The sequence below is a fragment of the Emericellopsis atlantica genome, assembly GCF_019669845.1.
Source record: "Emericellopsis atlantica unplaced genomic scaffold F5Z01scaffold_1, whole genome shotgun sequence".
NCBI lineage: Eukaryota > Fungi > Ascomycota > Sordariomycetes > Hypocreales > Bionectriaceae > Emericellopsis > Emericellopsis atlantica.
The window spans coordinates 149,806-176,771 of record NW_025764703.1 but is presented as its reverse complement, the minus strand read 5'-3'; the positions used below and the strand labels follow the sequence as shown (position 1 = coordinate 176,771).

At 55.5% G+C, this 26,966-nt stretch overlaps 10 protein-coding genes across 10 annotated transcripts; 4 read left to right on the top strand and 6 right to left on the bottom strand.

The window, feature by feature from the left end:
• Positions 1 to 715: 715 nt before the first annotated feature.
• On the top strand, positions 716 to 4,364 carry F5Z01DRAFT_4503 (uncharacterized protein). The gene is made up of 2 exons (XM_046259835.1): positions 716 to 1,270; positions 1,320 to 4,364. The coding sequence occupies exons 1-2, from the start codon at positions 861 to 863 to the stop codon at positions 4,282 to 4,284; spliced, it is 3,375 nt and encodes a 1,124-aa protein (XP_046122736.1). The 5' UTR covers positions 716 to 860; the 3' UTR covers positions 4,285 to 4,364.
• Positions 4,365 to 4,383: 19 nt separating this feature from the next.
• Positions 4,384 to 5,814, bottom strand: F5Z01DRAFT_4496 (uncharacterized protein). Its single transcript, XM_046259829.1, has 2 exons — positions 4,874 to 5,814; positions 4,384 to 4,820 (listed from the first exon to the last, which is right to left on the bottom strand). The coding sequence occupies exons 1-2, from the start codon at positions 5,482 to 5,484 to the stop codon at positions 4,484 to 4,486; spliced, it is 948 nt and encodes a 315-aa protein (XP_046122735.1). The 5' UTR covers positions 5,485 to 5,814; the 3' UTR covers positions 4,384 to 4,483.
• Positions 5,815 to 6,475: 661 nt separating this feature from the next.
• F5Z01DRAFT_614754 (acetyl-CoA acetyltransferase) lies at positions 6,476 to 7,833 on the top strand (the record flags this gene model as incomplete). The annotated part of the gene is made up of 3 exons (XM_046260830.1): positions 6,476 to 6,540; positions 6,600 to 6,780; positions 6,832 to 7,833. The coding sequence occupies 3 exons, from the start codon at positions 6,476 to 6,478 to the stop codon at positions 7,831 to 7,833; spliced, it is 1,248 nt and encodes a 415-aa protein (XP_046122734.1).
• Positions 7,834 to 8,395: 562 nt separating this feature from the next.
• F5Z01DRAFT_4449 (sulfate transporter family-domain-containing protein) lies at positions 8,396 to 10,901 on the top strand. The gene has a single exon (XM_046259804.1). The coding sequence runs from the start codon at positions 8,489 to 8,491 to the stop codon at positions 10,781 to 10,783; it is 2,295 nt and encodes a 764-aa protein (XP_046122733.1). The 5' UTR covers positions 8,396 to 8,488; the 3' UTR covers positions 10,784 to 10,901.
• Position 10,902: 1 nt separating this feature from the next.
• Positions 10,903 to 11,695, bottom strand: F5Z01DRAFT_4476 (prokaryotic phospholipase A2-domain-containing protein). Its single transcript, XM_046259816.1, has 2 exons — positions 11,257 to 11,695; positions 10,903 to 11,196 (listed from the first exon to the last, which is right to left on the bottom strand). Exons 1-2 carry the CDS (start codon positions 11,583 to 11,585, stop codon positions 10,971 to 10,973), a joined length of 555 nt encoding a protein of 184 aa, XP_046122732.1. The 5' UTR covers positions 11,586 to 11,695; the 3' UTR covers positions 10,903 to 10,970.
• A 514-nt stretch (positions 11,696 to 12,209) lies between these two features.
• Positions 12,210 to 14,192, bottom strand: F5Z01DRAFT_4446 (uncharacterized protein). Its single transcript, XM_046259802.1, has 4 exons — positions 13,987 to 14,192; positions 12,841 to 13,927; positions 12,600 to 12,792; positions 12,210 to 12,544 (listed from the first exon to the last, which is right to left on the bottom strand). The coding sequence occupies exons 1-4, from the start codon at positions 14,048 to 14,050 to the stop codon at positions 12,221 to 12,223; spliced, it is 1,668 nt and encodes a 555-aa protein (XP_046122731.1). The 5' UTR covers positions 14,051 to 14,192; the 3' UTR covers positions 12,210 to 12,220.
• An 805-nt stretch (positions 14,193 to 14,997) lies between these two features.
• F5Z01DRAFT_699841 (GMC oxidoreductase) lies at positions 14,998 to 17,579 on the bottom strand. The gene is made up of 2 exons (XM_046266395.1): positions 17,146 to 17,579; positions 14,998 to 17,084 (listed from the first exon to the last, which is right to left on the bottom strand). Exons 1-2 carry the CDS (start codon positions 17,193 to 17,195, stop codon positions 15,092 to 15,094), a joined length of 2,043 nt encoding a protein of 680 aa, XP_046122730.1. The 5' UTR covers positions 17,196 to 17,579; the 3' UTR covers positions 14,998 to 15,091.
• A 756-nt stretch (positions 17,580 to 18,335) lies between these two features.
• F5Z01DRAFT_669545 (CFEM domain-containing protein) lies at positions 18,336 to 19,758 on the bottom strand (the record flags this gene model as incomplete). Its single annotated transcript, XM_046264431.1, has 2 exons — positions 18,336 to 19,210; positions 19,269 to 19,758. 2 exons carry the CDS (start codon positions 19,756 to 19,758, stop codon positions 18,336 to 18,338), a joined length of 1,365 nt encoding a protein of 454 aa, XP_046122729.1.
• Positions 19,759 to 20,876: 1,118 nt separating this feature from the next.
• F5Z01DRAFT_716218 (Chloroperoxidase) lies at positions 20,877 to 22,627 on the top strand (the record flags this gene model as incomplete). The annotated part of the gene is made up of 6 exons (XM_046266528.1): positions 20,877 to 21,221; positions 21,278 to 21,396; positions 21,448 to 21,478; positions 21,537 to 21,686; positions 21,740 to 22,066; positions 22,119 to 22,627. The coding sequence occupies exons 1-6, from the start codon at positions 21,032 to 21,034 to the stop codon at positions 22,625 to 22,627; spliced, it is 1,326 nt and encodes a 441-aa protein (XP_046122728.1). The 5' UTR covers positions 20,877 to 21,031.
• A 1,000-nt stretch (positions 22,628 to 23,627) lies between these two features.
• On the bottom strand, positions 23,628 to 25,371 carry F5Z01DRAFT_4344 (uncharacterized protein). The gene is made up of 3 exons (XM_046259714.1): positions 24,742 to 25,371; positions 24,088 to 24,685; positions 23,628 to 24,029 (listed from the first exon to the last, which is right to left on the bottom strand). Exons 1-3 carry the CDS (start codon positions 24,959 to 24,961, stop codon positions 23,681 to 23,683), a joined length of 1,167 nt encoding a protein of 388 aa, XP_046122727.1. The 5' UTR covers positions 24,962 to 25,371; the 3' UTR covers positions 23,628 to 23,680.
• Positions 25,372 to 26,966: the final 1,595 nt, after the last annotated feature.

The window sequence follows — 26,966 nt, the reverse complement described above, 5'->3', positions numbered from 1 at the left end:
GGATGCCAAGGCCTTAGCGTGGCTATGCACGTGACTCATCAGCACTGTAGCCAGAAAATGCTGCGTCGTCGGCCTTCGGTCTTCGGCTTCTTTGGTCATCAATGCATTCACGAACCGCGTCAAGATCACCATGTACTACGCATCACCACCCTCGGGCTCTTGCACTGGGTGTGACCGTGGAGATTGTGCCAAGGCAATGCTGACGACGATGGTCCCGTGACTCAGAAGTTTAAGGCTTGGCGCCGCGTAAAGTTCTTATCAGATTGCTCACAACGTTGATGCGCAGCATCGATGTCAGGTATGTTTTCCCACGACGAATAGCGACGCGATGGAACAGTCTTGACTTTTCGCTGCTCTGTTTTTGATGAAACCAAGGCTTACCATGATCAAGTAACAATTAGCGAACTTTGTCCCCCGCTGTCGAAGATGTATCCTCTATCTTTGATTCCCCGGCGTCCCCAGAGTCCAGACAGGCAGTGCAAGACCCTAGTGACCATAGTGCCGACAGCGACAGATTAAGTGGGACTAGCCATGATCATTCTACCAATGATGTCGCGCCGTTCCAGTTCCACTGAAAGTATACCATCCTCTTCAACAGTCTTGGCTCAAAGCCTAGAAACAAAGATGATACTGACTGTTGAGCTTGAAAGTATATAAAGGAGGACGTATCCCCAATACGTATCTTTTAAAGCCTTCAAACTTCATTAGAAACTTCGATTTCCACATCAACCACAATATTGGAATTGTCCAACCCTAGGTCCCTCACTTCACCGTCCCTTCAAACCACATGGAGTCATTCTCCAACAAGACAACGATACACATTCGCTTTGCACCACACACGTTCGTTCACATCAGCGACAATGGCTGAACCCAGCATGCCCGAAAAACATCCTTTTCTCCTTACCGCCATCGAGGTCGAAGTCGCCTTCGAAACATCCCTCGACAAAGGCTTGACGACAAGGCAGGTAGCCAACCTCCAATCCACCCATCCACCCAATGAGCTGGATGTCGGGGGCTCGGTGCCTTGGTACAGGCTATTTGCCAAGCAGCTGTTCAATGCAATGATCCTTGTTCTTCTCTCCGCAATGGGCCTGTCATTCGGCATCAAAGACTACATTGAAGGCGGCGTACTGGTCGCTGTCATCTGCCTCAATGTTGGGATAGGATTCTGGCAAGAGTTCAGAGCTGAGAAACGCATGGACGCTCTTCGTGCCATTTCCTCTCCCAGCGCCATGGTCCTCAGAGACGGCAATACCAAAGTCATTCCCAAGTAAGTTCACCGGCTGCAGACAAAATCACAGATGGCTAACATTTCACAGCCCGGAAGTCGTCCCTGGAGATATTGTGCTTCTCAAAATGGGTGACACGGTCCCCGCCGACATGCGCATCATCGAAGCCATGAACCTCGCCTGTGAAGAGGGTCAGCTGACAGGCGAGTCAATCCCCGTCGAGAAGCAGACAACCAACGAGATCACCGTCCCTGGCACAGCACAGCCTGCCGAATCCGAACAGGACATCGGCATCGGCGACAGAATCAACATGGCATACGCCACCACCGTTGTGACAAAAGGACGCGGCAAGGGCATCGTTGTGGCCACCGGTATGCAAACCGAAGTTGGCAAAATTGCCGCCTCGACTTCCAAGAAGCAGCGCCAGCCGGGGCGATCGATGAACGTCACCAAGTACGGCATGCGAGCCCCCGTTGTCGGAGGTGCTAAGCGCATCTACGATACAGTTGGAAAGTTCCTCGGCCTCACAGTGGGCACACCCCTCCAGAGGAAGCTCTCCAAGCTGGCGTACATTCTCTTCTTCTGTGCCCTCGGGCTGGCCCTCGTGGTCTTTGGCGTTAACAAGTTCGACATGACCAACCAGGTCATCATCTACGCTACCTCTCTGGGCATCGCGATCATCCCAGAGTCGCTGGTTGCAGTCTTGACAATCACCATGGTTGTCGCGGTGACAGTGATGCGCAAGGGCAATGTGGTGGTCCGAGACCTGTCTGCGCTTGAAGCGCTCGGCGGCGTCACCAACATCTGCTCTGACAAGACTGGCACGCTCACAGAAGGCGCCATGATTGTCCGTCAGGCCTGGGTACCAGGTAAGCACGTCTACACCGTCCGCGATTCACACAACCCGAACAACCCCAACAAGGGAAGAGTCACGTACTCGAGCGTTTCCCAGGTGCCCGAGACTGACGCAAAGCGAGACTACGACAGCGAGCGTACGGCTGCCGCTGTCAAGTTTGACGTACCGGATGAAAAGTTACCTGTCATCTTCGAGGAGATGGTGGAGCCTGAAGTCCAGAATGGGGTCGAACTGACTGATGCGCTTCGCGCCTTTTTGCTTTCTTCGGCGCTCTGCAACCTCGCCACTGTTCGCTACGACGCAGACGAGGAGAGGTGGCAAACCATAGGAGAACCAACTGAGATTGCCTTGCAGGTATTTGCCTACCGATTCAGTTGCGGGAAGAAGAGCCTCGAAGCACAAGGATGGAAACAGGTCGCCGAGTTCCCATTCGACAGCAGCATCAAGCGCATGTCCGTCATCTATGATGCCCCTGACTCAGCCACTGGTTCTATCATTGAGCCGAACAGCAGCATTGTCTTTGTCAAGGGCTCTGTGGAGCGTGTCCTCAATCTCTGCGAATACATGGGCACTGGCGATGAGCAAGTCGTCGTGACCGAGGAGGTCAAGGAACAAGTCCTCAAGCAGATGCAACATCTCGCCTCGCAAGGCCAGCGTGTCTTGGCCATTGCTTACAAGCCATACGGCGAACGATACCACCCACACCAAGCCACTTCACCCGAAGAGGAGGCAGCTGTACGCGCCAACGTCGAGTCTGGTCTCACTCTGCTCGGTCTCGCAGGCATCTACGATCCTCCGCGTCGCGAGACAAAGGGCGCCATTTCCGAGGCTTCCCAGGCGGGCATCAAGATTCACATGCTCACAGGCGATCACCCGGAGACTGCAAAGGCCATTGCCAAGGAGGTCGGCATCATTCCCAAGAATCTCGGTGTTCTGCCAGACCATGTTGCTCGATCAATTGTGCAGAAGGCAACGGACTTTGACAAGATGACCGATGCCGAAATCGACGCCCTGCCAGAGCTGCCACTTGTCATTGCACGATGCGCACCTGACACGAAGACCAGGATGATCGAGGCCCTGCGGCGAAGGGGCGCGTTCATGGCCATGACGGGCGATGGCGTCAATGATGCCCCTTCTCTGTCCAGGGCAGATGTTGGCATCGCCATGGGCTCTGGGTCTGATGTCGCCAAGTCGGCAGCTAAGATTGTTCTCACCGACGACAAGTTCAACTCCATTGTCTCCGCCATTCGAGAAGGACGACGCATGTTTGACAATATTCAAAAGTTCGTACTCCACCTTCTCACGTCCAACGTGGGCGAGGTCATCCTCCTCGTGGCAGGTCTTGGATTCACAGACAGCTCCGGAACGTCTGTCTTCCCCATTTCCCCCCTCCAGGTCATCTGGATCAACATGGCCACGTCCTCGTTTCCTGCGTTTGGTCTGGGTCGCGAGCCAGCCGCGCAGGATGTCATGAGGAAGCCACCCCACGACAAAAAGCGCGGCGTTTTCACAAAGCAGGTGGTTGTGGACATGATGGTTTACGGTATCATGATGGGGATCTGTACCATGGTCACGTTCTGCGTCATTGTCTACGGTGCCTACGGGGGCGAACTTGGTCATGGGTGCAACGAAGGGTACAACCCGTCATGCGATGCCGTGTTCAAGGCGCGCGCCGCCACGTTTGCGGAACTCACATGGCTCATCCTCATCTCCGCTTGGGAGTTCAAGTCCTTGCGCCGCTCCATGTTTCACCTCAATCCTGAATCCACGGGGCGATTCGACTTCTTCAAGGATATTTACGCTAATCAGTTCCTCTTCTGGTCTGTGATCATTGGAGTCTTGAGTGTCTTCCCCGTGGTGTACATTCCCTACCTCAACAAGGACTTTTTCAAGCACATGGGCATCACCTGGGAGTGGGCCCTCGCGGTCGGTATGGTGTTCGTCTTTGTGGGCGGCATTGAGCTCTGGAAATTCATCAAGCGACGCTTCCACCTGCTTGAGGACCGTCCCGTCAACCGTGGTTCGTGGGGCCAGGGTGGGAGCGCGAGTGACGAGGAGTCCAGTCGGGTGAGGAGGACCATGACCATGTCAAGCTTCAAGACTTGGGCGTCTTTTGGACGGAAAGATTCGACTGAGAGGAGTGGGCAGCCTGAGATGGTCTGCCCACAGGCGATTGCGCAACAGCAGCAAATTGTTTGAAATTCTGGCAGCATCTTAGTGTTGGTATAGGCCAGGAAGATCGAGGTTTCAAGCTGAGTTTTGAGTTTGCAATAATAGAATAACAGATCTGTTCGAAATTTGACCATCCTTCTTTCGCTCGTGCTACATATGTCCAAGTCTAGCGTTCTATGTGATCTTTATGTATAGCGCAGCCCCAAAACGCCATCAGAAACCTCATCTACAAGAGCAGCGCAGTGACCATACCCATGGATCCCAAAACGATGGCCCAGCTGATCATGACGGACTCGCCTCGCCCGCTTTGCGGATCAACGCCAGTGGCACTACGGCCCATATACCAACTCCCTACATCCGTGAGTTTACCGTCGTTGTTCAAAAAGGTGACATCTGGGCCGACATTGGACACCTCGCTTCGAAACGCGCCAAAGTACGTATAGCCTCCGATGAAATCGCTGTCGTCAAAATACTCAAGCGTCGTGTTAAAGTGCTCCTGCACCTCGTCGAGGCTCTTGTGCGCGTACGCGTACTCTGTCACCCATATCTCGACACCGGGCCACCTACAGCATGTCAGTGACTGATACTCATCCGTCAGGAAGCAAGTGGGACGTACTCCTCCCTGCGCTCGTTGATGTGTGATTTTAGACCCTCGACATTATCGTACCAATGCACCGGCAGAAAGTCCCAGGTGCAGTTCTTCTTGTCGTCCTTGCCGTCACTTAGGATCTCCGAGCAATTTCCGAGAAACTGGCGCAGCCAGGGCATGCCATCCCACCCACCAGTGCAGGCGGGCAATCCCAGTTTGACGCCTCTCTTGGCCAAGGGCTCAAAGTTGACAACCCATGCCTCGGCCGCTACCTCGGGAAGTGTGTCGCTGCCGCCGATATCCAATGTGCCGTCGGGCTCATTGAAGCCAAGCACGTGCGTGATATTCGTCCCGCCGTCTAGCTGTTCCTCCACATTGCGTAGAAAGGTATCGTCGGTCGGGTTGTTGGCGTCGACGCCCCATTGCATCGGCACAAAGGCAAAGTCGGATTGCGAAATGTCGGCGAAGGCGGGCGAGGGCCGCGACTCGTAGTTGTAGTACCAGGAGATGGCCGAATCTTCTGGCCATATTTTATTATCCTCGGGGTGATCTTCGTTGGGGACAAAGACCAGGCCACGCTTCGGATTGGCAAGGACCCCCGTGGCCGCAAGCAGCGGGAGCGCCAAACGAATCACCATCTCATCGCAGGCGCTGGGGTTCGCAGCTGATAGGAGCAGCGTTGCGTGGTGTCGCGTACTGTTGCGCGAGGTCGTGGCAGCTTCGAGATCGCTGTACAGGTACAGCAGACGCAAGAGCAAGAAAGCGAAAAGGATCAGGGAACGAATGGGGAGGGACAGGCAGGAGCCCTCGCATGAAGAGGACTATCGAATGCCATGGCCTGCATGTTGGCGCTGTGATGCGTGCGTGCCACGGTGCGATCGAGAACTTGAGCTTGGCAAAGAGGGAACCTGAAGCTTGGCTTTGTGTTGGCGCGCTGCTACTGCAGGTGGAGGCCAGGGCGCAGCGGGCTGAATGCGCTATCGGGCGGTAGGCCCCTGGCTGCCAGGGGATGACTCTCGGAAATGTGAAAGATCAACAATTTAAGCAGTGGTGTCGACTATTTTCCGAATAATCAAGCATGTTCCAATCTATAATTATCCAGTCGCTGCCATGCTTTTCCAGACAGGTTGACAGAGCCATTGGCTGCGATTTGATAGACGCGTCACAGCTCTCGACCGTCAGGCACGAGTGCCCCGCGAGCGTCCGACAGCGTCGTGGCCACTGGCCAGCTGGCTCCATGTACTCATGCTGCCAGTACGCACGTCAGAGCTTTCCTATTGCCGCGGAAGCAGGTGCTATCACAGGTACGACTGACTTGGAGCGACTCGAATCGTGGGAGTGAAGAAGTTGATCTGATTCAGCATACGGATAGGCCCGCTCTGGAACAGATGCCAAGTCTCGCTTTGGCGACTTGCCGGCAAGGACCTGACCCTTATCGATAAGCAAGATGCTGCTATGTCAGCAAGTGTCATGCCTCGGCATCTTCTACCCCATGGAGAATACCCGCCATTTGCCGTCCGAGGCTCATGCAGTCGTCTCTTCCCAATCACATTTATTCGCATCGCCATCCTCTTTTCTCGCCATCTCGCAGTACCCTCGCAGTACCGCAAATAAATCACACACTTGACCATGGCTGCCGAACGCTTAACCTCCATCATCCGCCATCTGGCGCCCGGATCGTCGCTCAACAACATGTACGCCCATGCCATACCCCACACTATCCCCCAGGGCCCCTTCACTAACTCGCACGTAGCCAGAGCAAGAATCCAGATGACATTGTCATCACCCTGGCCGTCCGCACACCCCTCACCAAGGCCAAGAAGGGTGGTTTCAAGGACACTACGCTAGAGTACATGATCTACGCTCTCCTGGAGCAGGTCAGACTCAAGAGTGGCATCGACCCTGCTCTGGTCGAGGATTTCTGTCTCGGCAATGTACGCTGCTCTTCTCATTCGTAGTTGTGAATGCTTGCTAATCAGTCAAAGGTCTCTGACGCCAAAGCAGCGTACAAGCTTCGTGCTGCGGCCCTAGCAGCTGGGTTCCCAAACACAGCTGGCGCGAGCAGCGTCAACCGCTTCTGCTCCTCTGGCCTCAAGGCTACCGCTGACATTGCGCACGCCATTTCGAATGGCTCCATCGAGGTTGGTGTCGCGCTAGGCGCAGAGACCATGTCGATTGGCGGGGACGCCCTTGACAAGCCGTTCGATGAGGCCGTGACGTCCAAGAGCCAGGAGGCGGAGGACTGCATGATGCCCATGGGGTGGACGAGCGAGAACGTGAGCAAGGACTTTGGCGTCACACGAGAGAAGATGGATGAGTTTGCGGCCGAGAGCTTCCAGCGTGCGGAGAAGGCCCAGGCTCAGGGCTGGTCGACCGACGAGATTGTCCCCATCACCACCCGCGTCAAGGGCCCCGACGGTGAGTTCAAGGAGGTCACTCTCACCCAAGACGACGGCATCCGCAAAGGAACCACCAAGGAAGGCCTCGGCAAGATCCGAGCTGCGTTCCCCCAGTGGGGTGAGACGACCACTGGTGGCAATGCCAGCCAGGTCACGGACGGTGCTGCCGCCGTGCTGCTGATGAAGAGGTCTACGGCTGTGAAGCTGGGACAGCCCATTGTCGCCAAGTACGTCGGCTCCACGGTGGCCGGTCTCGCGCCCCGGATCATGGGCATTGGTCCCAGCATCGCCATTCCGAAGCTTCTTGCCCAGCTGGGCATTACCCTGGCGGACGTTGATGTCATTGAGCTCAACGAGGCCTTTGCCAGCATGGCTGTCTACTGCCGCGATACGTTGGCCCTGGACTGGACCAAGATGAATCCTCGTGGTGGTGCGATCGCCCTCGGCCATCCTCTGGGCGCAACAGGCGCTAGGCAGATTGTCACCGGGCTGAGTGAGTTGAGGAGGACCAACAAGAAGATTCTGTTGACCAGCATGTGCATTGGCAGTGGTCAAGGAATGGCTGGGTTGTTTGTCAACGAGCAATAGCGGTTTGCGAGATTATTTATGTCTTAAATTTGAGTGTTTGTACATGTCCTCGTACAATCCATGTTAACAGCGGTTGGAGCTGAGCCTTGATCTCTAAGTGAAGGAGTCACCAAGACTATATTTGAGCAATAACGAGACAACGGTACCGTTTCTCTTTGCACCCCAGACTCAATGCTATAAGTACAACCGCACGAAAATTGAATGAGACTGGAGGTCATTCAAAAGGAACGTCTACTTGTCTAGGGTAATCTGCAGACACCCTCGGGACGCAGCCGAATGGCTGACATCACCAAAGCGGGTCCGTCCGCTGGCCCTCCTGCAGTGTCTGCAGCGTCTGCTGACCAACTGCCAGACTCGGAGGGCAAAACGTGGGGAGCGCAGGAAATACGATACGAGTAATTCGAGTCCTCCATTCTCCTTCTCCCAGAGATCCATGCCCCAATTTCTCTTTCGCTAGCCTCAGCTGTTGATTGCGCTGTCATTTCCGTTATCTGCTTCATGGCTTGCAATTCTAGATACCCCAATTCGCCCCCATTGCTTTCAGCGCGTGGGTCACTGAGGCTCTCCCTTCCACGCATCACTTTTACTTGACCACCGTCCTCTGGTCCTACCCCGTTACAGAGCACTCACGAGGTGGCAGCCTGTGTCCGTGACGATGAGTTTGCCTCCGAACAACCGCGCGTCGTCCTACTCGGCTGGTGACTACCGACCCTCCCAGCCAAGCACGCTTCGGCAGAGTCACCGCCCAAACAGCCGCGGTCCCCCATCCGACGGCCCTTCAAATGGCCCTGCAGCATCCAGCGACGAGGCATCGCCTCTCCTCGACCGAACTTCAGACGTGCCATCAGGACAGGGCGAATCGTACGCCCACGGCACCTTCAGCCCTCGCCCCGAAAGCCCTGCCCACGGACGCACCAGCTCGGACGGACAATCGACACCAGGTTCTGGAACACACATCCCAGCACTAGACGACGCCCTCACAAATATCATTGGGCACGATGATTGGAAACACTGGCTCAAGAAGCGCATACGAACCAAGAAGATGGGCCAGAGCAGCGAGCTTGCCGCGGAGGCGGGCATCCGCGATACTCCCCTGATGTACATGGCATACTACGTGCCCTGCCTCAACTGGCTGCGCCAATACAAATGGTCCTACCTCCAAGGCGACCTGGTATCGGCCATCACTATGGCCTCGTTCTACCTGCCCATGGCTCTGTCATATGCAAGCAACTTGGCGCACGTACCGCCGATACACGGACTCTACGCATTCGTCTTCAACCCGTTTGTGTACGCGCTCTTTGGATCGTGCCCGCAGATGGTGGTCGGGCCCGAGGCTGCAGGGTCATTGCTGGTGGGCACGGCTGTCAAGGCGAGCGTGGATTCAGGCAATGGGATGGAAGATAACGACGCATTGCACGCCAGAATCTGCGGTGTCGTGACAGGGATGGCGGGCGCCATGGTGCTCATTGCGGGCCTCGTGAGGCTTGGGTTCCTCGACAGCGTGCTGAGCCGGCCCTTTCTTCGTGGATTCATCAGCGCCATCGGTTTCGTGATCACAGTCGACCAATTGATCCCCGAGCTGGGCTTGTCCGACGTGGCGGACCATGTGAAGGTCAGCCATGGCAGCTCGGCGGACAAGATCGGGTTCATCATTGAGCACATCAAAGAGACGCACACGCCCACGTTTCTCGTGGCGGCTGTCAGCTTTGTGATCATCATGTTCTTCCGAGAACTGAAGAAACATCTGCAGCCCAAGCTGCCGTCGATTGTCTTCGTCCCGGACCGCTTCCTGGTGGTCGTGATCTCGACCATCCTTTGCAAGCAATACCGCTGGGATCTGCAGGGCATTGAGATCCTGGGTAACGTCAAGCCCCCTTCAGGGAGCCCTTTCACGTTCCGCTGGCCTTTCCAGTCTGCACACATGTCTCACATTCGCGATGGCATGTCGACTTCTTTTCTCATTGCGCTTCTCGGCTTCTTCGAGTCGTCGGTTGCGGCCAAGAGTCTCGGCGCGGGCACGTCCACCATTCAGGGCATGCAGCTTAGTGCCAACCGCGAGCTCATCGCACTGGGCGTGGCCAACTTTGTCGGCGGCAGCTTCTTGAGTCTTCCGGCATTCGGTGGCTACGGCCGCAGCAAGGTCAATCAGCAGACGGGCGGCAAGACGCCCATGAGCTCCATCTTGCTCAGCGTCATCGCTCTGCTCTGCGTGCTCTTCTTCTTGCCCTACTTTTACTATTTACCGAAACCAGTGTTGTCGGCCATGATCTCCGTGGTTGCTTACTCCCTTATGGAAGAGGCGCCGCATGACATTGGCTTCTTCCTTCGCATCCGTGGGTGGAAGGAGCTTGGGCTCATGGCCCTCATTTTCCTGTCGACCGTCTTCTACTCGCTCACCATGGGCATGGCCATTGGCGTCGGCGTCTCGCTGCTCATGGTGATCCGCCACAGCACGCGTCCTCGGATCCAAATCATGGGCCGCATCCCCGGGACCAACCGCTTCGAGAATGCCGAGGCTGAGGATGCCCATCTCGAGTTCATCGAAGGCTGCCTGATTGTCAAGATCCCCGAGCCACTCACGTTCGCCAACACGGGCGAGCTCAAGTCTCGTCTACGACGACTCGAGATGTACGGCACTTCGTCTGCGCACCCCGCCCTGCCGCGCCTACGCTCCACCGACATGAATAGGAATGTCATCTTTGACATTCACGGCGTCACCTCCATCGATGGCTCAGGCATGCAGGTTCTGACCGAGATTGTCACGGACTATAGGGAACGAGGCGCACGTGTCTTCTTCTCAAGAGGACCGACGAAACGACACGGCAACGCAATATGGAGGATGATGCAGGGCAGCGGCATTGTGGACATGTGCGGTGGCGAGGGTCACTTTGTGGACGACGTGGACGAAGCATTGAGGAGGACCGAGTACGAAGACAGCGTGCATGAGTAGATACATCCACGAGGCATTGGATGGTATCGGCTGTTTACATGGGGAGCATTCATAGAGCCAAGCCACAGTACGCATATCACACCTGTTTGCACGTTTGTATGCGGTCATTTACACATGCTTATCGTATCTAGGCGTCATTCGTCGTTCCGTCGTTCCGTCGTCGCAGTGTGTATACACCAGCCTGCCCTCACTCTGCAGTCGCTCCCAGTATGGGCAGCAGACCCTGCGCCTGAGCGTCGCGCACCAGAGCCTCGTAAATGGCGACCTTCTCCTCGTAGATGGCGACCCAGTCGACATCGCGCTTGCCAGGGCCAGCATCGTCACCGCCAAAGGCGCGGACAGCAGCATAATAGACCGCTGCGAGGCCCTTGCAGACCAACTTGGCGGAGGTGCCCTTGCACTGGTAGTAGAGACTACCCCCATGTTAGCTTGCTGGTTCATGCGGGCCATCGCTATTCACAAAGGAGACGTACTCTTTCTTGGATTTCTTGTCGATTTTTGACTTGGCGCTAACTATGAAGCGCGACTGGTCGCGGTAGTTGTGGTAGCCAAAGTCGTGGCGCTCGCAGGCCGGGCGAAATGGGAAGCCAAACGGGTTGTCTGGCGCCGAGGTGCAGCCATCCGTCTTCCAGTTAAGCGTGGAGGGCGTGCCGCGACGCGCCTGAAACTCGGGCAACGTGATGTTGAAGAGGAGCTCGTCGGTGATCTCGTTGTCGGACTGGCGAGGCGTCACGGCAGCCTTCATGCTGGGGAGGGCGGCGGCTGTCGAGGCCATGGCCAGAAGGGCGGTGGTGAACTTCATCTTGCTGCGGTGGCCCGCTGGCTGGCTGGGTGCTGCTGCTCCCTGTTTAAGCTTGAACTCTGGCTGGGGCTCATGGCTGTCTTAAACACTCTTTGGTTTTGAATTAAGGTTCATAGCTGGACTGATCGACAGGAGGACATGTGTCCTCCTCCGTCCTCTCGCGCCAGCCTTTGTGATTAGCCTTTGCCCGCTTACAAGACGACCTACTATTTTGCGCTGGATGGATGCCACGAGACAGCATCATATTCGCCCATTGAATCGAGCCGACCCCGCGTACCAAGACGCCATGGCGAGCACAAGTCTGAGAAATGGTCATGCGCAAAGGGGTTGTGACGAGGTGGGCGTCTGCCATTGCGGTACTTGGCGTGGTTATTGGCTCGCTACGCGTGAGGGCGAAGACGCGACCACCAGCCTCTTAGATACCAGCGTGCCTCCTGGGAGGGCAATGTGGGCGACGGCAGAGATGCAGTTTGCTGCACGGGGTTCAAGCTTGCAAATGGGAAGAAGAAAAAAGAAAGGAGATCTTGTGGAGTTGCCCGACGGACCGATGAGCGGTGACCTGCGGCTTGCCCATGGGAGTACACGACCAATGCAAGCAGCATCTATGGAATGATTCACAGATTGGAAATCCCAGACTACAGCAACTCTGGCAACTTGTCCCTCAGCAATTTCCCACTGACGTGTCGCGGCAAAGCGTCCACAAACTTGACACCTCCTCGCAGCTGCTGGTGCTCCTGGACCTTGTCCGCCACAAACTGCTGAATGAGTTGAGGAGTATCATCTGCCATTTCTGTGCCTGGCCTCATGACAACCAGAGCTTGAGGAACCTGGATCTCTGCTACGTCCTCTTCCTGCGATGCGACACCAAGCACAGCTGCGTCAGCAACGCCTGGATACTGCACGATAACACCCTCGAGCTCAGCTGGTGCCACATACTGGCCCTGAACGCGAATCATCTCCTGTAAAGTATGTCAGCGATGAGGTCCTCAATACTTGGTGGTCTCCAGTGCGCACCTTTACACGCCCCTTGACGTAGATCAGGTCGTCTCTGATCTCAACCAGGTCACCTGTTCGGTACCATCCCTTATGGAACGCCTTTTGATCTGCCTCAGCATTGTTGTGGTAACCTTGCGTAATGATCGGGCCCCTAAGCCAAGCTTCGCCCTGTTGGCCAACCGGGACGTCTTTGCCCTCCTCATCGACAAGACTACTCACCGTCAGCCATGCACGCAATTCACAATATGATCACACTCACCGCATCAGCATATTGGGCAAGAAACCGCCCACACTCCCCGTCACGTCCCGCCTGCTGGGAGGCATGTGAGTCGATGCGCCAGTCGTCTCCGTAGCACCCCATGTCTGACTCAACAGCGTCTTCATGACCCCCTCGCCTCCCAGCTTTTGCGTGTGATAGACACGCGAGTCAAGCGGCCAACCGCCCGAGTAGGCAATGCGCAGAGACTTAAGCTGGTCCGTGATGCTCGGGAGGAACGCGACGGCCGCGAATACCCTAGGCAGGGAGAAAAAGGTCGTGATCTGCAGCGTCGCGTTGTACTTGAGGAAGGCCATCATGTCAAACTTGGGCATCCAGTACACGAGGCCCCCATCATAGAAGGGATTGACAAAGTAGCCCTGCACGCCTGAAATGTGTGCGCACCCCAGATGAGCAAGCGTCCGCGACTGGAACGGTTTCCCCTCGGCAGCCCACTGGTCCCAGACCGGGCGATTGATATACGCTGGGAGGAACGCTTCAGAGACCATGTTTGCGTGGGAAATCCGTACGCCCTTTGGCTGCCCAGTGGTACCCGACGTGTAGACGAGGCAGATCGTCGTGGACGCCAACAAAGACGGATCCGTGATGACTGGCCAAGATAAGGTGTTTTGGCCGGGAGCAAAAGACCACGAAGTGCTACTGTCGACGGAAGTGAGCGCTGGCGTAGGGCTCGTCGTCAGGACAAGAACATTCCGCAAGGGAAGTCCTACGATAGCAGCAGCGGCCACCGCCGTGTCTTTGACATCCTCGCTGCAGACGAGCAACTTGCCAGGTCCATCTGCGATCTGGCTGGCGAGCTGCTCTACACTCAAGTACGTGCTGGCTGCCGAGTAGATACCCTGAGCGCCAACAATGCCGTAGAATAGGAGGGGAAGCGCGGCCTGGCCGTTACAAAAGCTGACCACGATATCTTCACCCGTTCGTTTCTTGCCTATCCCATAGTTCTCACGAAGAAAATGGGCGACTTGCTGCGCAATGACTCTGCTGTCGGCTTTGGTGTAAGTCGTCGCCGCATTGTCCGCATCGGCGTGAAGGGGCGTGCTCTCTTGAGCAGCACAGTGACGCGACTCTAAGGCCCAGCAAGTCAGCGTGGATTCATGTTGACAAGAAATATGGCTGTGCACATACCAAACAAAAAGGTCAACAGGTCGACTTGAGGTACGTCGACCTCGTTACCCAGGTTGTAGATCATACCGACGTTGTTGATAGCACTGGAAGACGTCTACTTGCTACTTGGGATAGGCATCTGGCGTCTTTTACGAATTCCTTCAATATGAGAAACCGGGACTCGATGGAGATAATCGCGGTCAATTACCGGACACTGGCCGGATATTCAAGCGCAATAGTACCGCGCGCTTCCGAAACTCCTATCATCCATGCACCCAGCGCCTTACGGTAATTAGGGCTGGTCATTCCAAATAGGCTACCGGCGCCGGTCAATAAACTGCAGGAAAAAACAATTGCCACAAGCTTGTTTTTAGCGATGTACGGTCAGTACGTACGGAGCATTATCATCCTGGTGGAGCATGTATATGCATGGGTCAGGGGACATGGGCCAACGTACCTGGCTGTCATGAAACAAATAACCTGTCAGAGCTCTCGTGCATCCTGGGAAATTTGCTCGAGCGCCCTGGCACTGCGAGCTGAGAGATGAGCTGTCACAAGGCGAGTGGCAGTCTTGGGAATGTGACGAAAAGGCCGAGTTCCAGGAGGTTGGTCCCAGATTGTGGCATACGTAGCCGTGCCGACTGTCTGGGAGGAGATCGGAGTCGGACCTACGACGGGCAGAGCGCATCTAGATACCAGGGCTCTCTCGATCGATGGTATCGCGGGTAGCTATGATGGGCAGCGCCAAGAGAGATTCCCTCAAAATGGCGACAGTAGCGAAGCTGGGCGCTGCATCGTAGGCCGGGGCCACTGTGCTGAAGGCTGGATTTATGTTGCCAGATGAGAAGGAGTCATGACATGAAAAGTCGGCAGCGAGGTCTACATGGGATACTCTACATACTACTAGTCTAAAGACCAGACATACTTGGTACAGTGCAAGCTACAAGGGCACCTAGTTACGCATGTCACGCATTTCGAAACGAAGTAAAGCTCATTTGAGGATTATTTATCTACATGTACATGTAATTAACTGTTGATGTTGTCAATAGCAACAAAAGTCCAGGTCATCCCATCTCATCCGCGTGTACCGTACAGAATCAGGACATTGCAGTGCAGAGAACCCAGCTTAGTTCTTGGCAGCCTCAATGATGACATCGGCGGCCTTCTCGCTGATGGTGTAGGTGGGCAGCGCCACGTAAAAGCCGGGGATCTTGGGGAAGACGGAGGCGTCGACGACACGGAGACCATCCACGCCACGGACGCGGAACTTGGAGTCCAGCACAGCGTTCGGGTCGTCGTCCGCGCCAATGGGCGAGGTGCAGGACGCGTGGTGGCCCCAGGCCTCTTTCTTGGCGAATTCCTTCAGCTCGTCGTCGGTGGAGATGTTCTTGGGGGGCCAGACGCGCTCAAAGTCACCGTCGAGAGGGATGAGGCTGTCAAAGGCCTTGATGCCAAACTTCATGCCCTCGACCACGCTCTGCAGGTCCTCGTCGCCACCGCGGGCAAAGTAGTTGAAGTCGATCTGGGGTGTGTCGCGGGGGTTCTTGCTCTTCAGGGTGACGGCACCGGCGTTGTTGCGAGAGTGCGCCTTGAGGGTGAGCCACGTCCACGTGTTGCCGCCTGCGGTGGCATACATGGAGTAGCCCGGGTAGTAGCCGTTGAAGTAGGCGGGAACGCCACCGAGGAAGAGATCGTGGTCGTCGTTCTTGTCAGCCACGGACGAGTGGTGCAGGTAGCCAAAGGCGATGCCGTTGGTGGTGTAGGCACCCTTGAGGTCTCCGGGCCTGTTCTTCCAGTTGTTGTAGCAGGGGTCGTCGCCCTCGAGGAACGTGCAGTCGGCGAGGAGGGAGAACTTGGTCTTGGCCTCGCCAACGACACCAACCTCATAGCGGTCCTGGAGATTGCCGCCAACACCGGGGAGATCGTGGATGACCTCAATGTCGAGCGCTTCGAGCTCCTCCTTGGGGCCGACACCAGACAGCTTGAGGATCTGGGGGGTGTTGAAAGTTCCAGCAGAGACAATCACCTCGCGACTGGCATGGACGGTACCAGCAACGCCCTCGTCCTCCGACTTGGAAGCGCGGGGATCGGCACGGTACAGACTCTTGCCGTGGAGGTAGTCGACGCCGGTGGCCTTGGGCTTGTCGCCAGAGGTGTCAAAGTTGACCTTGCTAACAAGGGTGTTGAGAGCAATGTCGAGCTTGTACTTCTTGGAGCCGTCCTTGTTCTTGGCGTTGGCCACGTCGAGGACAAAATCGCGAGGTCCGGTGCGGACGTAGTCAGAGTTCATGGACAGGGGAATCTGGTAGATGAGGTCCTTCTTGTCGCGAACATACGAGTCGGCGTTGATGTCGAGGGTCAGAACACCGAGAATGCCAGTGACAGTCTTGAGGAGGCCGCCCAGCAGGCCCTTGCCAGTAGCAGTGGTGGCAGCAGTCAGGAGGGAGAGGACCTTCAAGTCCTGCGCGATGAGGATGGTTGGGGTCAGACGCGTGGGCAGCCATCCGCTGAAGCCGTGGCCCCTGGAGGCCAGAGCACCCTGAACGTACTGGTTGCTCTCGATCCTCTTCAGGTAGCCCTTCATGTTGTCGGAGCTCCAGGACTCGTCGCCGGTGATGCCGGCAATTGTGTCCCAGTCCTTGTCGCTGGCCTTGACCATGATCAGGGCGTGGTGCATCGTGCAGCCACCAAGCGCACCGGTACGAGGGTACAGAACGCCAAGGGCCTCGGAGCCCTCAGGTGGCTGGTCGGCGGACATATCGAGCGTCTGCCAGTACTCGCCATCGGGTGTCAGGTAGGTGTACTTGCTGTCCTTGCGGTTCTGCTCGTCGTCCGCATGGTGGTTGACAAAGTAGTCCCAACGAATGGGGTTGTACTCGCTGGTGTAAGGGTGCAGGGCTGGAGCCTGGACCTGGCGATCGGTTCCGTGATCCTCACCAGCATCGATGAGCAAGACACTGTGACCAGCAAGTGCCAGGCGGGCGGCGAGGGGAGAACCACCAGCGCCAGAGCCGACGATGATATACTCGTAAGTCGAGTTGTCCTGGGGACCCTCGACGGGGTGGCTGTACCCGTTTGGTGGGTAGATGTTCTGGTCCTGCACGGGCTGCACCGTATAGCTAAGAAGGGTCAGTCTGCCATCCAGACCGGGATCACTTGATCAAGAAGCAAGTCACTTACGCAGCAAACGTGCCGGCCACGAAGAAGGCCAGCGTGCTGAAAGCCCTCATCTTTGCTCCCAAAGAAAGAATCGCAACGGATAAGAAAAAGAGTGAATAGTTGGCGCCCCAAGAGATGCTACCAACGGGTGAAAGATCGACCGGACAAGCCTAAAAGAGCGACAGAGTTGGATTGTTGGTTGATGCAGAAGCACAGTGATGGTGGGATCGAGTTCTTAAACAACACGCACAGCATCACGCTCGTCGCTTCCAGCATGCGATGAACCCTGTATAGCCACTGTCGATCGGCACTCGAAACAATACCGTAGCTTTGGTGAATTCGGCCTTCGGTCTACGGCATCTGTCCTGGGAGGGCGCGTCTCTGCGTTTGTCACTTCGCAAGGGAGGCACAAGTCCGCCTACATGACGATGGGCGGGCATCAGTGATGATTCAGGAAAGCCTTTCGTCAAGGTGTGGTTCGCGTGGCGTATGAACCATTGCGAGCAACTTGACCTGTCATCCTCAAGTTCCCCCCCGTATGGGCATGGCCGTATCATATTTTCCGACCGGGGACAGGGGCTCCTCTGCCGGCGGGGCCCCCCGTTGCAAGGCCCCCTTGTCCATCAAAGAGGATGCCAATGACAGCGGCTGGTATGATCCACTGCCATGCTTGCTGAACGAACCGTTGGTCTGCCTTGGACCTTGTTCAGGGTCAAATTGTCCGCCTCCCTGGCTGCAATCTTGTGCCTGCATTTTGTGATGAGATGGCGCCTTGGATAATGATCCATGGTACTCCGTATGCCTGCCAGCACGTCTCCGAATCTGAGCGGCGTAAACCCCTAATGTCCCATTTAACGCCGAGCGCCCGCACCTATGGCGGCAGCTGTGAGATGACACTTCTGGAAAGCGGCATCGCGGCAACATTGCAGGTGTTTGGGGAGGCGAGGCTATGAGAACAGCTCTGGGCGAGATATACCAGGGCTCACGGGCTCAGGAGACAGACGTGTTCAAGATGGTTAGATATGCCCAAAGTGTCTTGCAGAGGAGGTACAATTGGAAGTAGTAGATTCTCATAAAGGAATGACGATAGATCCCGTTGTTTTCTAAGTAAAGGAGTGTACGTATCCCAAAGCACGCCAAAGAACCCCTTTTTCCAACCCCACCGTAAGATCACCTTGACTCCGGCAAAAGAGAAAGAAAAAACAGGTGCTTCAAAGAGAGGTCTTACTATCTGACTTGGAGGCCGTGACAGTGTAGGTCTTTTCGAAAGCCTTGTTGTGGGGATAGTCCACCAACGGCACAAAGTCGTGCTCGTCGCCGTGCTTGGGCGTCTGCTGGACTGACACCGAATGGGCCACCTTGACGCCTCCTTGCTCCAGGCCTTGGTTGGAGTTGAGGGGGTTCGATTTGGAGCCATACCCTTGCGATCCGTACCTGGAGAAGCTCTTGGACTTGAGAATGGTCGCGCCAAGCGAGACGAGGAGATGGCGGCAGGACGGGAGGCAGCACATGATGATGCTGACGTGGACCTCGATCGTGCTCCAGTAGGCGGCGTCGACGTAGTCCCAGGTGACGTTTTGCGTGTTGGCGAAGAGCACCAGCGAGTACAGGCGGATGACGGAGATGATGGTCACAAAGATACCAAGAGAGAACATGATCATGATCATGACCTTCTTCTTCACCTCCATGTGCAAGTTCCAGAGGTTCTTGAGGGGCAGCGCCAGCAAGATGAGGTCCAGCACAATGTTGAAAATCGCACTCATCCACTTCTGGAGATGGATGTTGTTGCAGGTGCCGTTCCACTCGGGCCTGAGTTGCTGCCACGCACCTTCGGCAGGCCAGCACTGGAGGGCGGTGGCCACAATGAAGCTGATACCGTAGCCCACGACCAAGCCCGTGACGACCCACACGATCTTGCGGAAGCTCTTGTCGGGGAAGACGCGCAGAATGAAGGCCAGCAGCGAAAGCTTGACAAAGGTGATGGTGGCGAAGTAGAAGATGGACCCCAGGTAGTAGTACATCAAGACGTGCTCGACCTTGTCCGCGGTCAACGTCCACATGTCGCGACCGAGTCCGTTCTTCACCACTGGGAGATCATGTCAGTATTCCAGTCCACACGCCAGCAGCGGCACAGGTTCACCTACATGTATAAGAAAAGACAGTGGGAGGGATCGACATGAGCACAGCTATCGAGCACATGTGGTCATCCATCCCCAATGCCCGCCCGCCAGACTTGGCGAAGGTTGAACAGAGGCGCATCAGGTAGGCGAGCGCGGCCAAGCCACCACCGATCAGACCTATGAGCAAGGGCTGAAGATGCTTGTCCCGCACGGGCGCGCCGCATACGCTGTGCATTGTGATGTTCTTCATCTCAAGACTCTCGAACAGAGTGCACCCGACGAGGGCGCACTTGGTCAGTTCCGCCGTCAGCGCCTCATTGGTGCACAGGCACGCAATGTCGTCCGCCTCGCAGTCCGACTCGGGCACCAGCTCGGCCATGCATTTCTTTGCGCAGTCCGGGTAGGCCTCCTGGGCCTTCTGGATACCCGCCAGCTGTTCCTCTGATAGCGACTGAGCGGATGCAAAACCAGCCAAGGCCAGCATGGCTCGTACGAGGGTGGTCGAGAACAGCATTGTGGAACGAACGAAACAAAATGGGAGAAACAAACGAATGTGCTCTGAGGACGGAACAGATTCCCGCAATAACGGCAGGTAAAGGGCCCAGAGGATATTTGAATAGACAGAGGGTACTCGAACGATAAGGGATTTGAGCTTGTTTCTTCCTGAAGCAGAGCCAAGTAATTTGCCTCCGTCTAGGAGTCGTCATGCAGGTACAACGTATGAACCCTGTATCGAAGGGAAAGACGAGACGCGTGCAAAGGGAAGAGAAAGGTTCCCCTCTCGGTAGTTTGGACTGGAGAGGGAAGCGGGCGTGGTCTGAGGGTCCGGCAATCAAGAGCTCGTACCGTGCATGGAGGCTGTCCAATGGAGTCAGAACCCTGAGCCGCTGCCTGGTTGGTGATTGTCGTCAGTAAAATGTCCGCTGCGTCGCAAATGACACTCTCCACGTGTCGGGGAAATGTACATCCAAGGCTCGAGCTTCGAGCTCGCAAGAAGCCGCTGTGTTGGTCGAAGATTTGGCCGCCAGGTCAAGCGGCTCAAGTCAGGGCGCCATGGGTACAAGACGCACAAGCTGGGATATTTTCCCTTGGAGCAAGGAACAGATGTGATATATCGACTATAGCGGAACAGGGAGGCGTAATATGTGAGCAGCGACATGTCCCGTGGACTGAAATGTGAGTTTCCTTCAAGGCGGCCCTGCTCACGAGCCACCGGTATTCGGTCGACTGCGACCACCTGGCTGCGAGAGCCCTAGTTCATGGTCTAAAGTCCGTTTCATTAAATATAAGGTTCTGCGGTTGCAATGGTATGCTGAAGAGTTCTGCCTCGAGTATTCTCCTCGACCACAAACTCGGAGAGTCTGATGTGCATGCCGCTAGCAAGCATCAGGGGCCGTAATCCCTGACCCCGGCATGTCAAAGAACAAGGCTGCGTTTCAAAGTGTGTGCTGCCCCATACAGATCCTGGAAACATCCCAGGATAATGGAACTGGCATCCTTCCCCGGGATAAGCGAATGTCTGTCATTTCCTGATCGGGCCATCCTCCCCATATCGGCACTTGCTTGTCATTTTGAAAGTCCTCGCCATCATGAATCTGCCCGGCCCGGGGGTGGTCCTCATCTTGGCTTCCACGGTCGTGGAGAAGAGCCGCATGTCTCTGGGTTCGATGATAGTGTGATCTTTGCCTCTTCACACATCTATTACGCAGCGCCAGTCGTAACGGTCGTTCTACAACCAGCAAACAACATCCCACCTCCAGTCACTCTCTCCCGGTTGTAGCGCAAGTATGAAGTCTGCCTTTGCTGTTGGCCTGGTGGCCTTGACGAGCCTCGTTCAGGCATTTCCCACTCCAGAGAACCTGGCCAAGTTGGCCGGGCACGATGGCGAGCTGCCAGTTTCGTTCCTTGAGAAGATCGCGGAGATCAATGAGAATCAGAAGCGCAGCCTCCTCGATCCTCTCGCTGAGCCCATTCAAAGTCAGTCTCTCCCAGTGTGAACCTGCCTATTAAAGATATTTCGTTGACGCTCGTAGTCCATGGTGCCCATGAGTTTAGGGCGCCCAACTTTGCCAAAGGCGACACGCGCGGTCCCTGCCCGGGCCTCAACGCCCTTGCGAACCACGGATATCTGCCTCGCTCAGGCGTTGCTGGTGTAAGGCCACCTTTGTCGTTGCTTTGGGTCATCTGCTGATATGGACATTAGTTCTTTGAAGTGATAGAGGGCATCAATTCAGGTAAGAGCTTATGGTGTGGTGATTCTAATGCTCCGTCTTCTGACATTATCACCCGCAGTGTACGGTATGGGCGTCGACCTCGCCACGATTTTGTCCACCATGGGAACAGTTGGTGTCGGCAATCCCCTTTCGTTGAATCCAGGATTCTCCATTGGTGGGGAGAGCAGCAAGTCCCAGAACCTCCTGGGCAACCTGCTTGGTCTTCTAGGTCAGTCCAGTCCAACCAAGACAGACCGCGCATTGCTGAATGACTGGTGTCAGGAACTCCTCAGGGCCTTGATGGCAGCCACAACTGGATCGAAGCCGACTCTTCCAACACCCGCGACGATCTATACGTCACCGGCGATGCTTCGACGATGAACATGGAGCTCTGGACTGAGATCTACGAATCCATCCTGAAGAACGGCCCCATCGACATTGACATGATGGGCGATCGCGCTGCAGAGCGATACCACACGAGTGTCGGTACTAACCCTCAGTTCTGGTATGGCCCTTACACTGGCTTCATTGTCCGCAACGCCGGCTTTGCCTTCTCTGCCCGGCTCCTCAGCAACCATTCGGCAGACAACCCCTATGGAGGCGACCTCAGTAAGTGATCAGAGACTCACCAAGAACATCAGTACTCATCATTACTGTATAGACAAGGAGACCTTCAAGGCATTTTGGGGCGTGTACGAGGACGATAGCGGCAATTTCGAATACAAGAAGGGCTGGGAGCGCATCCCGGAAAACTGGTACCGCTACAACGGCCAGTACGGCCTCGTCAACCTGAACCTCGACTTGGTCCGCTTCATCACCCATCACCCGGAACTCGCCAACATTGGCGGCAACATTGGCGGCGTGAACAGCTTTGCGGGTGTCGATCTCGAAGACCTGACGGGTGGCGTGCTCAATGCTGTCTCCCTCCTGGAGGGCAACAACCTCCTGTGCTTCTCGCTGGAGCTGGTCAAGACCTTTGCGCCAAACTCGCTGTCGAGCTTGTTCAGGACACTGGCCAAGCCGCTGAAGCTGGTCAACGACGCTCTACTTGACCCCCTGCTGGACTTGAACTGCCCGGCCTTTGATGCGCTGACCAAGGGCGGGGATGATATCATGGAAGGGCTGCTGGACAAATTCCCTGGGGCCAAGAAGAGCGGTTTTGCTCTTTAACTTATAGATTTGGTTCGTTTCGGGGCAGGTTACCGCGCGAGGCGCGCTGTCTCCTCCTCTGGTTACTATCTCACATCTTTACTCTACTACAGCGCACTCACAACTAGGTGCGGTTTCACTTGACGCCTGCCCGGAGCCTGGTGAAGCATAATGATACCGTTTTGAAAGTGAATGGGAGACGCAGGTGGAGATAGCTAGTCCTTTGCAAGTTCCTGTCCATCAACAGGTGTGCCTGCTACATGTATGTATACATGTATTCTGACCTCGCAATGCTGATGGTATCATTTCGCCATGCGCCATTTACCTCTTCTAATTGTTCCTTGCGACCTGTTTGACTGGTGTCCATGGCTGCAAAGTCGACGCCATATTCAATGCTACTCTAGGACAGTGACAAACCTTGGTCCCAAAACTGACGAGCCAACCTCCACTGTCGAACCTGCCATCGTCACAGCGTAACACTGCTTCATCATCGAACAGTAGGATAACAACATTATAATCCCTTATACTTCATGCTTGGGCTCTAGTTTTATACTATAAAAATATTGAGATAACCTTTTTCCGTATTCCAAAGTTTATCCCTTTCTATATTTGAGACAGCTCTAATTAGCTTTATCAAAGAAACACAATTGCCCTATCGCTGATCTTTCTCAAGCGGACATTAAAAAAGACCTGACTAGCGAGGATAGACGAAATGGCATAGTTTGAAGAAGTTTAAGGGAATGGCTATCTTTGAACCGCGAATGATACGTGATAAGATAAGTAAGGACAGTCTATAGGGTAGGCACATACGTCGTGCTCTCTGATGCCGAGGACTCCTGCCCATAAGACCAAAGACTTGACACCAGCAGCCGGACTGATCTCCCTATTGAAAGCATAGGAGTGAGATTATCTCAATTCTGAATCGCTGGATGTGATGAGCTCACAGCATTACTGCGGAAGAGGAGAGGTTATTCCATAGGGCAAGCACAATATGAGGGGTCAACTATGTTGAACAACTGTTGTCAATATCAAATCTAACAAAATATACACGCCCTAGCCTCTTCTTTATCAATATCATGAATACGAAACTTCGACTGTCTTGGTCTGCAGGATCGCCTTGTCGCTCCCATTGTCATTATGCACCCGATCCACATTGTCGTCAGTGCCAATGTCGTTCCTAGTCGTGGGCGAGAGGTCGTGCATGTCGTCCATCTCCATGTAGCGGCTTCTTGCCTTGCGCGTCTCCTTGTTCGTTCCACCAATCGTCTCGAGACGCGCGCCCGAGCTGCCGCCATAGTGCCGATACCCACCCGAGTTGGTGTTGGCGGATGAGCCGCCCATGAGGCGCGGGGCAAAGTGCTTGAAGAACTTGCGCAGGGTCGGCATGGAGCCGCAGATGATGAAGAGGTTGGCTTCGATGAGGCTGGACCAGTGAGTCAGCAGAGGTCACTGTAAGAGGAAAGGAGAGGGGGGATACGTACGACCAAATGTTGGCTTGTGCCGCGTCCCAGGTGAGATCTTGGGTGTTCAACACATTCATCAAGTAGTAGAGGCGGACGCCCGAGGTGGCGACAGTCACGGAGCCGACGCCAAAGATGAAGACGGCACCGGCCTTTTGCACCTTGCTCATCCGGAGCTTGACCACCATGGGGATCGGCAGGACAAAGAGCATCAAGTCGGTGACAATGTTGGAGACGGCTGTTGCGATGTACAGCGCCCCTGGATTCAAGCAGTCGCCCTCGAGCTGAGGCATGTACGCCTTGGCGGGTGGTCGGCAGTAGAGGTACAGCATCAGCGTGATGACAGTGGAGGAGACGGCGACAATGGCAATGGCAATCCAGTTGGCAATCTTCCAGCCCCTCTGCGGCGAAATTTGGAGGTAGAAGGTGAGCAGAGACAGCTTGGTGAAGCCGTTGCACATCTGGAAGATGCCGGCCGTGGCGTATGTGACGGGCATATCCTTGGCGAACCGCGAGGCGATCATCTCCCACCCGTGCAGACCCAGCGTCTTGTTGGCGACCTGATAGCACATGAGGGCTTGCGTGGTCACCGAGGTTATCCAGGCGAAAAACATGAACACTGGCAGACTGGTTAGCATCCGGTTGTTTGTCGGTAGGGAGATGGTGTCATCGTACAATCGTCGACTGCTAGACCCTTGGAGAGGAATGCCTTGGTGTAGAAGCGCTGGCAGAGCGCGATCAGTGCGAGCGAGCCCATGACGCCAAAGATAAAGTAGTGCTCCTGGACGAACGACCGCACCGGATCTCTCCAGCTGAACTCGTCGGTAGGCCAGTCATCCGGCGGGTGTATAAACATGACCTCGCCGTCGACGATGAAGGGCGGTTCTGTGGACATGGTCGCGTGCTCTTCGGTGTACTGTCGCAAATCGAGGCGTCCTCCCTTTGTGCGTTGTCGATGGGTTGTAGCCGCTCGCCACACTGAGCAGTGCACACAGTGATAGTGGGCCTGGAAGAGATTTACACGTATTCTCGCTGCGTAGTCGATCTGGCGCAATTGGAAGTGGAAAAGGAAGACAGCAAGGCCCGCCCTACGAGATGTGAGACTCACAGGGGAACAGGGTGCAATGGGAGCATGACTTTATGGGTATCACATCTCACTCACTGGCATCAGAGTCTTGATCCACCGATCGACGGATTCGGTTCTTTACGCATTTGTATGGACGGGGAGAACATGAAGCGAGAGCCTAACTAAGAGCCAGGCAGGCGGGTTTGATCCGAAGGAATGGCCCCCCAGACTGGCGATTCAGGGGAATGGTGTGATGATGTGTGTCTACGGGGAAAGCTGTCCGTCCAGGGCTGAAAGAGGCCGCATTCCGGAGACGCGCATTGACGCGACTTGGACGAAGACCCTGGATTTGGAATTGTTCCTCTGTTGCTCGGAGGACAAGCAGGTGAGACTTGTTGGGGGTTCTACCATTCTACGGATACCACGCTACGCGCCAAGACACCACCAGGACGCCTTGTCCTTGACAAATTATCTTTGGCCTGTCTCGCCGGATTGGCGGATTCCCCAGAGTGCCCGTCCGGCGACAGGGAATGTGGATGAAGCGGCGAAATCAATCGTGGCTCCGTGCTGATCTATTCTCTTTCGTGAGTGGCGCCAGCTCATCGTTCCCCAGTCCAATCGTCCGGATCGCTTGGCTAGTGCTTTGTGCATGTGCTGTACGCAATACTGCTCTGCAGCTTCTCCCTATTATTTCTCACACGAGCAAAGGAGGTTCCCTCTCGGGGCCTCTCTCAAGTCTCAGCTCGTTCCAGCGCGGAGTCTCAACCGTGTGGAGCGTGGGCTGAGCGTCGCTTGGATCAATGCTGGCTTGGCGGTCGTGCTACTTAAGTTAGCTTTATTATAAGGCTGCCTGTTTGTGCCGGTACATGCAGTAAAAAGGCTCGTCAGCGGCAATCGGCAAGGCTTCGCACTTTTGTCGATTGGGACTGGGAGGCGCCCACTAATCAAGTTGGTCTAGCCATTTTGGACGCCGACGCAAGCGAGGAGCCCGATACGTGCGTACGGTCCTTCGGTTGCTGGAATCTTGGCTGGTCAGGATCTACGGACATTTAACCGTAGAAGCAAGCATCTTGAGTCGTGCGTATGCATATCTGGTGTAGAAAGGTCCAGCCGTCATGGTAAGGGTTCTTGTCTTGGCTAGGCGAGTGGGATGAACTATTGACGACGCTGTTCCATTCTCGCAATCTCGTTCACCGACTACGTACGAGGTTTGCGTGAGCCTTGGAGGGAGGAGGCCAGGCTTCCATCGGATCGGACGCGATATTACCGCATCTGCTCAGCGCCGGTCCAGCGAGCGAGCGACTCCAGCGAGGCCAAAAAGTCTGACGCTTACTGGCTGGGCGAGGTCTGCCCCCTTGACTGCCACGCAGGTACTTCTGCAGGATCAGCCAGGGGTCAGGCAGAGATTAATGTGCCGCGCATCTGGCCATCTGAATGAATCCGTATGGGCCCCGTCACCGTGGGATTGGGCGATGCCTCGTGGCATTGAGGCACACGTGCATTCCTCAATGCCGAGGGAGGCACAGCAATATTAATTATTGAAACGTTCACGACCAACATGCCCAAGGCTTGACTTGACGTCTGTCGTCGCAGATGCTGTGGTGGGCGCGACAGCCGGTCCCCAGAACCGCCACAAGTGACAAGACTCGATAGTTTACGGGACTGATTATGCTTACTGGTGAGCGTAACAAGAGGGGCAAGGCATTGAGGGGGTTTTTGGGCGTTCGCGGCCCACCGCTCCCCTCGGACAAGAACGGTGGGCGTCCGGGAGGGCGTTCGGTCGGCGTCTCTTGAAAATTGTGGGCGGTGGCAACGCGTCTCCTCCTCGACTCTC

Coding starts and splice junctions, on each gene's coding strand:
- F5Z01DRAFT_4496 (XM_046259829.1), bottom strand. CDS start 5,484: ATGGTGATTCGTTTGGCGCTCCCGCTGCTTGCGGCCACGGGGGTCCTT. Junction 4,821..4,873: donor ATCAACGAGCGCAGGGAGGA/GTACGTCCCACT, acceptor GACATGCTGTAG/GTGGCCCGGTGTCGAGATAT.
- F5Z01DRAFT_4344 (XM_046259714.1), bottom strand. CDS start 24,961: ATGTCCACAGAACCGCCCTTCATCGTCGACGGCGAGGTCATGTTTATA. Junction 24,686..24,741: donor GGGTCTAGCAGTCGACGATT/GTACGATGACAC, acceptor CCAGTCTGCCAG/TGTTCATGTTTTTCGCCTGG. Junction 24,030..24,087: donor GCACAAGCCAACATTTGGTC/GTACGTATCCCC, acceptor TCACTGGTCCAG/CCTCATCGAAGCCAACCTCT.
- F5Z01DRAFT_699841 (XM_046266395.1), bottom strand. CDS start 17,195: ATGAGGGCTTTCAGCACGCTGGCCTTCTTCGTGGCCGGCACGTTTGCT. Junction 17,085..17,145: donor GTGGCCGGCACGTTTGCTGC/GTAAGTGACTTG, acceptor GACCCTTCTTAG/CTATACGGTGCAGCCCGTGC.
- F5Z01DRAFT_4449 (XM_046259804.1), top strand. CDS start 8,489: ATGAGTTTGCCTCCGAACAACCGCGCGTCGTCCTACTCGGCTGGTGAC.
- F5Z01DRAFT_4446 (XM_046259802.1), bottom strand. CDS start 14,050: ATGATCTACAACCTGGGTAACGAGGTCGACGTACCTCAAGTCGACCTG. Junction 12,793..12,840: donor TTGCCCAATATGCTGATGCG/GTGAGTGTGATC, acceptor GACGGTGAGTAG/TCTTGTCGATGAGGAGGGCA. Junction 12,545..12,599: donor ACGTCAAGGGGCGTGTAAAG/GTGCGCACTGGA, acceptor CATACTTTACAG/GAGATGATTCGCGTTCAGGG.
- F5Z01DRAFT_4476 (XM_046259816.1), bottom strand. CDS start 11,585: ATGAAGTTCACCACCGCCCTTCTGGCCATGGCCTCGACAGCCGCCGCC. Junction 11,197..11,256: donor GACAAGAAATCCAAGAAAGA/GTACGTCTCCTT, acceptor ACATGGGGGTAG/TCTCTACTACCAGTGCAAGG.
- F5Z01DRAFT_4503 (XM_046259835.1), top strand. CDS start 861: ATGGCTGAACCCAGCATGCCCGAAAAACATCCTTTTCTCCTTACCGCC. Junction 1,271..1,319: donor AATACCAAAGTCATTCCCAA/GTAAGTTCACCG, acceptor AACATTTCACAG/CCCGGAAGTCGTCCCTGGAG.